General features: G+C 52.0%; 2 protein-coding genes across 2 annotated transcripts; both read left to right on the top strand.

Moving 5' to 3' along the window:
- Window positions 1-1880: 1880 nt before the first annotated feature.
- Window positions 1881-5137, top strand: CTAM01_06453 (uncharacterized protein; the record flags this gene model as incomplete). The annotated part of the gene is made up of 2 exons (XM_060522480.1): window positions 1881-1952; window positions 2051-5137. The coding sequence occupies 2 exons, from the start codon at window positions 1881-1883 to the stop codon at window positions 5135-5137; spliced, it is 3159 nt and encodes a 1052-aa protein (XP_060382739.1).
- A 2338-nt stretch (window positions 5138-7475) lies between these two features.
- On the top strand, window positions 7476-12821 carry CTAM01_06452 (uncharacterized protein; the record flags this gene model as incomplete). The annotated part of the gene is made up of 4 exons (XM_060522479.1): window positions 7476-7645; window positions 7702-10293; window positions 10345-10695; window positions 10754-12821. 4 exons carry the CDS (start codon window positions 7476-7478, stop codon window positions 12819-12821), a joined length of 5181 nt encoding a protein of 1726 aa, XP_060382738.1.
- Window positions 12822-13025: the final 204 nt, after the last annotated feature.

Here is a 13025-nt window from a genome sequence, read left to right as displayed (position 1 = left end):
GAATACTCAGATATGGAAGCTGCGGTTGTGGTTGTGTCTCTTTCCCATGGAGGTTCTGCGCAAGATGGGAAATCTTTGTCAGCTTGCAGCGGCTGCAACATTGACTTCGGCTTTCCGAGGCCGCTGAGTGGTGCAAGCTTTAGCTCGCGGGCTGCTAAGCGACATGGGGGGCACGGGGTTCACTGGCGGGGTTCGAGCCTTTTTCAGGCTGTTCAGTAGCATGACGCGCTACGGGTACAGTACAGTAGTGAAGAGGTGCGCAATTCAGGTGCAGTGTTCAGGAGGGAAGAGAGAATGATGAGGTAAGCGGTGCAGAAAGGGTACGTACTCAACGCTAAGGTGATTTGAGCCGGGCAACCACCCCGGGACACGGTCTGACGGGTAGGAAGAAAGAAAGAAAATAAACGAGATGGAACCACCCGGACCCCGACGCCGACCAAAACAAAAATAAGCCAGACACTACGGATACCATTCACAGTCCACACCACACCAAAAGTCAAGAGGGGGGAGGAGAAAAAAGGGAAAAAAGCAAAGAAGATCGAAAGGTGACATGTCACCGCCGCCGGGTCCCGCTAACCACTCACCATTTGCAGACTAGGGGAACCTACTGGCCGCCCCTCCACGCCCTGCCCTGCCTGTTGCTCGAATCCTCACCGATCACAGCCTACAGGGACTAGGTGCCGAGGCAGACAAGGCAGGGTTGGTGGGTTTGATGGTCATCTTTTGTGCAGGATGCCGTTGTGTTGAAGCCGCAACGCATGAATAAACAAATGCCAATCGAGATGAATGATGGGGAAGGATGGCGATAGGAGGAGCGCGAATGCATGGTCAATGGATGCAGGAATAACCACAACACACTGTCTCTATACTATACCACCAAAGGTTGAAGGACACAAGACGCGGCACAATAATAGAAGCGTGGGCCGCGGTCGTGAACGTGGTTCCTGTGGTTCCTGTGTTTCCCGGTGTTCTACGGATACCAAATCGAGGCGAGTCCGAGCTGGGGTTCTTCTGGCAGTGTCAACGATGAAGAATAACGATGTCATTTTGCATTTCTGCATCTCTCTTAATTATCGTCTCGTTCCGGACAGGCATCATATGGTTGGTTCCTTGTCTCTGCTCTTTGCCTTACCCTTTTGAGTGACACTCATTCTTCAACTCGCGCCTCCTTCTTCCCCCTCACCTTCATTCCCGCGTTTCTTTCTAACCTGAACGCGTCTACTCTTGTTCTAGGCTTAAGCACCTGACGGCACATGTCTCACATCCGGCATTACTCCTGTTGATCACGAACGCATGTTTCAATCGCAACGACGTTTGATATCGAGTCTATTCGTTTGAAATCATCTGGAACGAAACAAGGCGCAAAGACACACACCCACAACATACACGAACCAAGAAAGAAAGAGAGGCAGAGACAGACACATGCACACGACAACCTCATTCTCTGGCCCTCCTATCCACACCGAACAACTCTGACCGACGGAATTCTCCCACCGCCGGGCCACACACGAAAAGAGCATACGAAAACCGAAAGAAAAGAGATCAGAAACAGTAGCGATATTCGGCACACACCGCATCGTGGATTCGTGCCTCGTACCGGAATTACAGGCTCTTCAACAACCCTCGCCCAACCTTGCCTTCGAAAAGGGACCCCCTCAAAAACAACCCCACTGCACACACCGCAGACAAGATTGGCCTTGCGCGGGACCCCCCTTCTTCAGGTTTATTTCCAGAATTTCCAAGGGACAGCCCGGGCCAGGGGTGGACACCGGGAGAGAAAGACTCCAAGAGACTCCAGAGTCCAAGAGAGAGAGACACAAACGGCCAGGGACGAAGCCAAGCACCGCCAGGGACGTCCCAGCACAGAGGTCTTTCGTCCAATGTCTCGAGCACCACAGTCAAGTACCTTTCCCCGAACCACCACCTCCTTTTCGCAGCGCTCCCTGGGGGAGGTACTTCCTCATCTTTAGCACCAGCATCTGCAACCGCACCCGCACACCCGCACCTGCAGGTACGTACCCGCAGCCACGGCTAGGTGCTGCCCCTTCAGAAAATGCGAGCGCTCTCCTCCGTGGGCGTTGGCGGCGGCGGTGGCAGCGACACCAGCAACAACAGCAGGAGGAGCAACAACAATCTTTCGACTGCTCCCTCGGCTCCGTCTCCCTCACCTTCACCAAGGCACGCCGGCGATTCATTGACATCGCCGCCACTGAAAGGCACTCACCCACACACCACCACCACCACCACCAATACCAAGCGTCCCCAGCAGCAGGGCAACAATAAGCTCCAACAACACCAAAAACATCTCGTCGTTCAGCAGGGCAAGCAAACGCCCGACTCGTCCCGAACTAGGAGAAACATCAGGCCATCCATCTCACCCGCCACCCGCATCAACCCCGCCGCATCTGCTCATCGTCCATCATCCAACTCGTCCAGACCATCTGAGACGACGACAACGACATCATCCCGTCCATCGGCTGCTCCCTCGGGTTCCTCTGGCCCTGGTGCCTCTGCTGCTCCAACCTCTGCAACATCGTCGCCCGCCGCCGTCGCTGTCGACCGCAAACCCACGGCGGCCCAGCTCCGAACCACAAATAATCCCACATCGACTAATAACACCAATCCCGCCGCCGTCGATCGCTCACCCACCCCTACCACTGCTGCTACTGCTACTGCTGCTGCTGCCACTCCTACCACCACCACCACCACCACCACACGCCCACCACCACGGCCACTTACCGCTGCTGCCACTGGCCCACCAACGATAAACGGGCCCCGACGCATCACAGCTGCTGCCACCAGTGCCAGCACCACCAAAACAACCACCACCACCGCCGGCCCAAACACAACATCGTCACCTTCACCTCCCACCAACACCACTTCTTCAACGCCGACAACAACACCAGCACCGCAGCCCGCAACAACCCCAACGTCGACGCCACCCTCAACCTCGAGACGACAGCCACCTGCCCTGTCCTCCAGCTTGCGCACACCCCTCCGCACACGAGACCAAAATGTCCTGAACCCCTCTCGACCTGCAAACGCCGCGCGAGCGAAGCCTTCGCCTACCCCGTCGCCCACAATCGGCACATCACCAGCGTCCGCTTCCGCTACCTCAACACCCACCATGCCCCCCTACGAGAAAGGGGGCAGCACGACCTCTCGCCAACCGGCGATGCCTTCCCTCAGCGCAAAGGCAATCGGTCGAGCTCCTCTGACCCCGAAAGTCGCTGCGAAAGCTTCACCCCCGGTCGTCACCCCCATGGGTCGTCGCCGCAACGACAACACAAGTAACAACAACACAAATTACCCCACACAACCGCACATCAATGGAGGGGGTGCGAGGGACGACCTCACGAGCCCTGCGCCTTTCCTCGCCGCGAATAATATCACACCTCGCACCGGCAGTCGCCAGAGCCGTGTGAGCAGTACCAACACAACCCCGAATGGCACTCCGGACCCGGACAGGAACGAGTGGGATCGCCAGCCGACACTCGAGCCTCCGAGACGACAGGTCGTCACCTTCAGCCCGCCTTCAAGCGTAAGCAGCAGGAACGATGCAAACGATTCTAAGTTTTTCTACGCCAGCGAGGCAAAACCATCGCAAGCTTCCCAACCGAAAGCTCAGCCTCTCAAAGCCCAGCCCAGACCTCTAGCTCCTCAGCAGCGAAACTCGACTTTCATGTACGCCAACGGCGGTGCTGTCGAAAAGAACAGGCCTACGTCACCTGGTATTGGTTTCACGCCTGTCCTGGCGCCGTCGCTTGCACCGTCCCTCTCTCCGCAACTTGCGCCGGCGCCGGAGCCACCATCGAGCAAGTTCTTCTACGCCAATGGAGCTCCGAATTTACAGCCTGGTTTCCGACCCTCATCTGCAGCATCAATGACGGGCTCAGTCACTTCGGCGTCGAGCAAGTTGCATAGGACATCAGCAGGTTCAGCGAATGGCTTCCCTATGGCCCAGCGACCGATATCGCCAAACAAGCCATCCCAACCTCCGACATCCGCACCATTAGTCAAGAGCAATAGCATGCCGCCTCACACTGTTGGCCGAGCCCATATGACTAGCCCTCCACCACTCGCGCCGCCGTCACATAAGCGAAGGACGAGTACGGACACGCTCTCGCAGGTGGCAAGTCAGGTTGGATCAGAGGCACCAGCGACAGATGCCATGATTATGTCCAGATTCATGGCTTCACAAACATCGACACCCTCCGAATTGCCGTCTCCGACAGTGCCGAGTTTCTTTGCGCAACAGCCGATCACGATTGCGTCAATAATACAGGCAGCAGACGATCTGGAGGAAGAGGAAGAGGAGGATTCGGTTGATGAGGATAACGACCTCGAAGACCTTCACAGCCCGACCAAGTCATCTCACGGAGACCCCTTGAACGACATGGTTCTCAACGCGAGAAGAGAGCGCAAGGTTCAGGATCTTGAAATCACCAACGCGTCTCTTGAGGCAATCAACAGGTCGCTGGAAAAGCAGTTGCGGAAGCAGACGGCAGAACTCAGGAGGTACAAGAGGCTATCAAGGTCCGGACGTCTGTCCATCCCTCCTTCGGGCGGGTCGAGCCGGATGACTTCTGCCGACTCCACTCCTGCAGGCCTAGGCATTGAAGGACTGGACTTGTCGGATCTCAGCGAGGAGGAGGCGGAGGAAAATATGGATGATTCCATGTTTGAGTCTTCAGAGCTTTCCGAGACAGATTCAATGTCAATATCAAGTCCCAAGGAGGATCCGGAACGAGACCTGCGTCGCCGGACTCGGGATGAGAAGCGCTTGCAATTGGATCTCTCGAAACATCGGGAATTGCTCGTCGACAGCCAAAAGATCAACGTGAGCATCAAGAGATGCTTGAATTGGACAGAGGAGCTTATCAAGGAAGGCAAGAAGGCCCTCGAGTACAATGTCCGCCCTAGCGACGTGGAGCTACCACCGCGGGTGCTCCGGCCGGCATACCTTGAAGAGAACGAAGATGCAGAGAAGGGGCAGAAGGATGAGTTCACAACCTCATTACCGAGCAGTCCGTTAGATTCCCCGAGGAGTCTGTCGCCCCACTGGAGCAATCCGCAGGACCGCGATAGCGGCATCGAGCTGCCTGCGGACGAAAAGAAGTACAACACAACAACATAATCTACGAAGCAGACCGGATCTCATCCCCGCGGCCTGGACGTTGCGGCAGCATCGCACAACATCACCACTCACGGAACACATAATTTTCCTTACAAAACATTTTACTTTTCTTGCATGGCACGGGGGAATCAGTCCAGGTTTGGGATAAGTCGGAACCACGGCGTTTTCTTTTGTTTTCCATGGGAGGGCCTTTGAGAAAGACAGGGAAAAGGTTTCATCCCAATCGGCGGCGGCATCGACTCTTGTCCCTTCAGAGGGACCATCACGAGGGACCTGCCGCATACACACACTGCTTTTATTATACCTACTTTTTCTTTCTAGTTCTCTCTCCTTTGTCACACTGTTTTTTGTGTACCAACAGATACCCCAAAGCATTTTACATATAAACAACGGAACATAAAGGGGCGGGCCGAATGAACAATGTCTTTCATGGCCGCGCTTAGGTTTGGTTTGGGAAACGTTTGTTGACTCTTGCCCGAATTTATGGAGCAGAGCACAGAAGAACGAGACAGTGGGAGGAAGACGAGACGGGTCCAAAGCCCAAGCAGTGGTGAAGCCGATTTGTATCATAGCAAATTCAAGCCAAGAAGGCCGGTAAAAGACCTGGCGATAACTTTACCTAGTGCGCCTTAGGTTCTCTATGTGACATGCCGAAAGTATTAAAGGTATCATTGGAGCTGACTTCGAAATCGAACGCCACGCCAGCCACGAGGTTTACTCTGTGGCTGGTTGTACTAGACACTGGAGATTATGATACGGGAAGGAGAATTTGCGAGATTGTGAGACATAAGGTTGCCATTGTCCGAAGGGATGAACCGAGACACTTTGTTTTTTTTATTTCAACGTCTTGGCGTGCTAGTTCTCGAAGGAGGCGGCGGTTTTCTCAACGGTCTCACTGGAGAGTGGGTATCAAGAGTCAAGGTTCCCCTTTGAGGTCGCTTGAATGTCCATCATTTGAGACGTTGCGGCGTCGGCTGGATTATAGACTTGGTAAGATCGAAATCCGGGGAAGGGGTACTCTAGAAACTGAGCTTCAAGCAGATATTGCTGTCCAATCCGGGTTGACACCTCTACCTGCCCATTCAATGCTCCTGGTAATGGTCCAAGGTCACGGAACCCCAGTCACTAACAGCCATAAATCTACTTGACTAACAGGAATTGTATTGTGGAATCCCCTGTTTAAAGGATCGATGGCGGCTTGTGCAAAGATCATGTCAAGGCAACATCTACAGCGACCCTTACAGGGACTCACAGATGAGAATCTGGAGACGAAGACAGCCCACCTTCGTCGGGGGCTTGCGTGCGTTTGTCCTCGTTGGGAATAGCAGACTTGAGGGGCAGATTCGGGTTGATTAGGGCAGTGATTCAAGCTTCTGAGATCTTATTCTGCTGTTGGGTGGTATTTGTCTGTGAATATGCAACTGGTAATTAGGAATGGTGTTGCTGGGTAGATCTCGTTGAAGGCTAAGAACACTTTGTTGATTTAGGAGATTGACTACCGCCAAGCTAAAGCATCGTGCTGCCCATATATCATGGGCATCGACTTTTAACCAGCTCCTGGGTCAAATACACGGTTGGTTTCCCTGGAACAGTAGTGGTCTTTTGGTGCTTATATCAAAGTCCTTAAAAACACCTCGTTATCCTCGCATGACTACTATGCCAACCTACCTGATTCATCGTGCAGGTGCTTTACTACTCATGATGTCTCTTCCCCTTTTGATAATGTCTACGCCTATATACCTGAGAGAAAAACTTCGATAAGCTAAAGGTTACAGTATTGAGTCTCTGGATGTTGCGTATCGGGTCGGGCTGTATGACCCGGTGGAGGCTGGAGCGGTAACCGATCCTTCATAGCGACGCTGAACTCATGTTTCATCGCGTTCATCGATAGGACTGAAAAGGTGTGCTTTTGCATGTGCGAAACTGAGACAATCGAGGGAGAGATCAAATCAGAGCGCATCCGATTCTTCCTGGTGGCGCTGTATGCCTGTCGGGTTGGTTGATGCGGTTGTTGGCCTCCCGCATATGCAAGGTGATAATTTGCCCAAGGCCGCTTGTCCAACTCAAACTATCTGAAGCGCGAACCTCAGCGGGGAAGCTTAAGGAGTACACGCAAAAATTTCCATTGGATAGCCTCCAGTCTTTTTCAGAAACCTGTCGATGAGGGGTAGACTGTACGCAGGAAGCTTCGCTACTTGAGCTGTAGGTGCTTTCCTTCACATTTAAAACCCCTTGATCTCCTCTGAAGTATTCAACCTGTTTTGGACCTGTATTGCACTTCCCCTCCTCGGTCTGCCTTCATTCGGCTCAAGAAGCGGTTTGGCCCGTCCTTTACGCGATGGCTACTCCAGATAGTGTCAAAGCCGCGAGAGAGGCGGTTGAGAGCATTGCCACACAACATGGCCATGTGGCCAAAGACAAATTGCGACAAATTCACCCTGACTTGCGCCGTGAGATTGAGCAAGCATTATTTTCGAAGGATCTGATGATCGGATCCAGCGTCATCACGTACGTTTCTGAGTGACATTGGACCTTGGGGCCACATACTAACCGCCAATGGCCAGACTCGCAAAGAATCTGTACTCCAGCAAGGCCCGCTTCGTTTTCGAGCTCCTCCAGAATGCCGATGACAACAAATACGCCAAGGCCTCGAGCTTGGGCTCCAAGCCATTCGTGTCTTTCCGGGTCTTTCCCCGCAAGATCGTGGTCGAATGCAACGAGGATGGGTTCACTCAAGAGAATCTCGAAGCCATCTGCGCCGTTGGGCAGAGCTCCAAAACTGGTGCCCAGGGCTACATCGGAGAGAAGGGCATTGGCTTCAAATCTGTCTTCATGGTTGCCCATAAAGTGCACATCCAGTCGGGTTCATTCTCGTTCTCTTTCGGACACAAACCTGGTGACTCGGGGATGGGCATGATTTCACCTATATGGGAGGAGACGAGTGAGGAACTTGAATCGCCATTGACGAAAATCACCCTCCATCTCCACGATGCTGGAGACCAATATGAATTGGCCAAGACACGCGCGTCGATTAGGTCTCAATTCGAAACGCTCCAAGCAAAAATGCTGCCGTTTCTGAGGAACATCCGACAAATCCAGATTGCATTCTACGATGACCACGAGGAACAAACGTCCTCGGTAACTTATGACCTTACTCGGCTCGAGCCCAGCCATGTGCTTCTGAAGAAGATCAAAACCGAAAAGGAGGCTTCCGAAGAATCCGTTCAGCACTTTCGAACCTTTCACCATACAGTCGAGGGATTGGCAAAGAACGAAAACAGAACCTACTCAAAGTCTGAGGAGGCTTCCCAAGCGTACTCGAAGTCCGAAGTAATCCTTGCTTTTCCGATCTCCGAGACATCCGCACCCATCATCGAGCCTCAAGAAGTCTTTGCTTTCCTCCCAGTGAGGCCAGTCGGATTCAACTTCCTCATTCAAGCCGACTTTGTCACCGAGGCTAGTCGGCAAGACATTGTCAAAGACTCCCGTCGCAATATTGGTCTCCTCAAAGGCGTTGCTGAGGCGTTCGCTATCGCAGTCACTGAGCTTTCCGAACACGAGGCTCTACGATACACGTGGCCCTCCTACTTGCCGGACAAGAAGACTGGGTCTTGGGACGCATTCTGGCTTTCTTTGGTCGACGAGATCGGATCAAAGCTGCGGAATGCGCCCGCTTTCTATGACCATAAAGGTTCTGGCCGGAGATTGTTGAGCGATCTTCTTTATGCCGTTCCTGGGATGTTCGACGAGTACGATGGGCTACTTTTAGATGACGGCGATCCAGCAGAGGTCATTTCGCAAAACTATGACGCCACGTGGCTCGAAACCTTGAAAAACTACGGGCTACAGAACGCTACGTTCGAGACATTCTTTGAATGGCTAGAAGCAGATCTGAAGAATTCAGAAACGTCGCGGATGAAGTCCCGAGAGACGACGAATGCCTGGCACGACCACACAGCGGCAATTCTTCATTTTGCTGTCTCCAAAGCCCGCTCTCGTAAGCTATTCACCGCGCGGATCAAGAACATGGACCTCATACCTCTTGAGAGCGGTTATTGGAGGCCCGCTTCATTGGGGCCAATCTACCTTCCGTGTGTCAGTGGGCTGGATATTCCTGTCGATGTCGGGTTAAATATTCTTTGCAGGGAAGTGAAAAGTGAGATGAGAACCCTCCTTTTCAAATCTCTGGGTGTAACATCTGCCTCGTTGGAAACTGTAAAACAGGCTATTGCGCAACAGTATGCTAATGCCGAAGCTCGTGAGAGAGTTACTCTCCAAGCGTCAAACAACCACCTCAGATTTCTGTACCTGGCCGAGAATTTGGACTCAAAGACTGGAAAGCCACTGCAGTGCTTTTATGTTTTCGACCAGCACTTGAGACTTCGACAGCCCTTGATTGAAATAGTCTACCTTCCGAACAACGATACAAACGGCCCGCAAGAAGTGTTTCGGAAGACTGATCCGGGCCCGAATGCGGGAGATTATGCACCTGGTCACGATGCCGTCTTCGCCCACGATCTGTACTTCTGCGAGGAGCCGCTCAAACCGGGAAACCAGAAAGTCTCTTGGCGTACTTGGTTTACCAAACATGCGTCCCTCAGAACACACATTGACTTCAACGCACCAAGAACATCTTCTCTTCCGATTTTGAAGAATGACGCAGAGTATATACGGATTTTCAGACCAGACAAGTTCATGGAATGCTTACTTCAATGGTATCAAGCACAAGCTAAGGGCACCATTTCAGCCGAGACCGTTAAACGTCTCCGTGAAGTTGAGGTACTTTGCCGACACAAAATACCCTACGCCACGGCCCCTCTGGCTGTAGTTTACTTTCCTGTACAAAGGCTGCAGAAAAGGGTGTCCCGTTTCCTTAACGATGTCGACTTCTTCCCATGGCTTTGGCTCAATGGCAACGAAACTCATGATGAGATACCGCAGCGGTGGAAAGGTTTGCTTTCGGATCTCAATTTCGGCTGCCCTGGAAACGACCTCGACTTTGCTCTCGATATTCTCCATTTCTTTATACAAGAATCCTTGGAATCGTCATACCACTGGACTCGTGAAAGCCTTGCTAAGCTATTCAAGTTGTATCAACATATCCAAATACAATGCGCAGAAAGCGATAACCGGGGCACGGCAGTGCAGACCGTACGGTATGTGAGGATATTAAGCTTGAGCTAGATGTTGTGTGCTGACGCCCTTAGGAACTTGTTCAACAAGAACGAATTCATTCACATACCACTAGCTAAGGGAGATTGCGAATGGGTTCTGCCAGGGGTCTGTGTATGGGACGCGCCGCAAAGCATGGCCACCAAGCACGTACTGAATCGCCTCTATCAACCCTTCCTAGGCGCGCCGAGCACGATGAAGTCCATATACTCAAGTTTGTTCCAAGAGACAGTTGGTATCGGCAATTGCACGATCGAGATTTGGGTTGAGGAGTTGAAGCAACTTAAGGCTTCGGAGTGTGGCGACATTGACAGAATCGGCAAGATTTACCATGCTTTGCACCAGTTGATACTAGGCAAGACGGAACCCAAACAAGTGGATCTGAGGTATGTCTCCCGTTTGGATGACTTTCTATTTTGAGGGTTGACGATATGCGTACTATAGAGAAATTTTCGAGAACGATGCTCTGATTCTTGTCCCGTCAGACGATGCTTCTTTATGGTACAAGACGTCGCAATGCGTTTGGTCCAACGCGGCGAGGTTGAGAGGAAGGGTATCCCTGACAGACAACTACCAAAATCTGGAAGAGTTCTTTGTGGGCCATCTCGGCGTCAAACCTTTGGACTTCTCCATGGCTATCGCTGAGTTGGAAGATGCTGCAGCTAAGGGCGCAGCGGTGAAAGAGTTAAAGGAGTCAATATGGATTGTCAACTCATTGCTTCCGTCGAATTGCTTGGCGTCAAAGCCTGACATCCCACACAACATCTTCAGCGCTCGAATCTTTCCCGTAAGTTATCCAGATGGGCGTGTTAAAGCCGAAAACTTCCTTAACGATTTCTTCATCATCGATCGGGAGTCACTTGGCACAATGTTCAAGAACAAGGTTAGGCTTCTTGACTTTACACTGGAGCAGGTTGCTCGCCTTCGGCCCTTTATCGAATGGCTAGATCTGAGACGCCGATATCTTTCGGCTCAGGTCACGGAGACTACCTCTTGCAGCGGCGGAGCGACATCCCCAACATCGAACCCACAAAGGCAGATTCGCAATCGAGCACATGCTCTGCTCAGAGTTGCGGCACACTTTGACAGCCCACGTTGTAGAACCGAGAAAGAGAGGGATTCTTTCTACAGCATGCTGAGGTCTGCAGAGATTTATGAGACCGACGGTATCTCTTCAAATCTCAGTATTTTCCACGATGGTGCCGTTCACACTGTTAAAGGCAAGCAGATGACCCTACATATTGATGAAAGGGAGGGAAGCTTGAAGGTCTACCTACCGCGCGCGAAGGACGTCCAGGAATACATCTTCACCAACGTACTCCCGAAGAACTTCGCAGAATGGATGATGAACTACCATGGAGAGTTCACGCCTGAGAGTTTGACCGCAACCAAGAACATCATGCTGGCACCGCATTCCTTACTCAGCAGAGCTCTTACAGACAGTGGCATAGCCACCGTCGATGTTGCCAATTGCGACGAGGCCGTGATACCGGAAACTCCACACGCAGCTCACAAAGGTGGCGAGACTCGCGAGAGTGCCAGTTCTTCAAACTGGTCGAACTTGACCAAGTCAGAGGGTTCGGAGACTGGGAAAGTGTTCTCTCCACAACAAAGGTCGTCATTTGGTGGCTCTCAGGATCATTCTGTGGACGAAGATCGCTATCTTGCGCTTTTGAAGAACATTGTCGCCGCAGGACGAAGAAGTACGAATACTCTACCGGTCTGTGGAACATTCGGCATGAGCCAGCTGCAAGACAGTATCTCTGGCACCGGCCACTACGTGGATTTCGGCGTGCGCAATCTACCTACACTTGAAAGAGATTTCAGGATAGGTGCGGCAGGCGAATTGTTCGTAAGTATCTATACCGTTGTCAACCTCTCAACCTTCAAGGATATATGGCTAAGGGCACCGAAACACCAGGTCTTTGAACTGCTTTCCCACTTGCATGATGATGGAGATCCCGTACTATTACCAGAGTTCTCTAGAGATGTGTGGCAAAGTAGCATTCGCTATCTCGTCAAAGGGCATCCAGATTATACCGAAATGCCGCAATGGGATGGGTACGAGACTTCAGACATTGTATACCAAGACACCAGCAACCTACTGACGGCTCTCTTCATCGAGAAGGGTTATCTTCGGGAGCAACCGAGGGCTTCGGTTTCCAGTGGCCTCAAGTACTTCATCGAAGTCAAGGCAACTACTGGACCTTGTGAAACGCCATTTTTCATGAGTCCAGCTCAGTACCAAAGAGTAGGTCTACTTCTTATCCCTTTCTTTATCCAGACAGATCCCACGCGGTGTGATAGAGCTAAGAAAGTGCAGATGGAGAGTCAATTCTTGACAGAAAACAGCCACGCAGCCTATGTTATCTTCCGAGTTTACAACCTTGGTCGGCAGGACATGGGTTACAAGGTATACTTAGATCCTGAGGAACTAAAACGCCGTGGGCAATTGAGCTTCACTGCCGAAAAGTGGTCAGTGATTCCAATTCAAGGCTGCGTTGGGCCTTGAGAGCTGCACTTCGATACTGTAGTTTCGGACTTTTCTTCAGGCGTGTAGTTGAGGCAGTTGTTAAGTGGTCCGGGGTGAGGTGGGGGCCCAAAGTTGGATTGCCACCGCATGGTAAGCGTACATGTACAGTCAATACATCGAATCTTCTCAATTGACCTCGACAATGATCTTACCATATTGGGTGATGAGATCTCCAAGTTTACC

The sequence above is a fragment of the Colletotrichum tamarilloi genome, assembly GCF_030869305.1.
Source record: "Colletotrichum tamarilloi strain Tom-12 chromosome Unknown Scaffold_18.1, whole genome shotgun sequence".
NCBI classification, from domain to species: Eukaryota; Fungi; Ascomycota; class Sordariomycetes; order Glomerellales; family Glomerellaceae; genus Colletotrichum; species Colletotrichum tamarilloi.
This window is presented reverse-complemented; position numbering and strand designations above follow the sequence as displayed.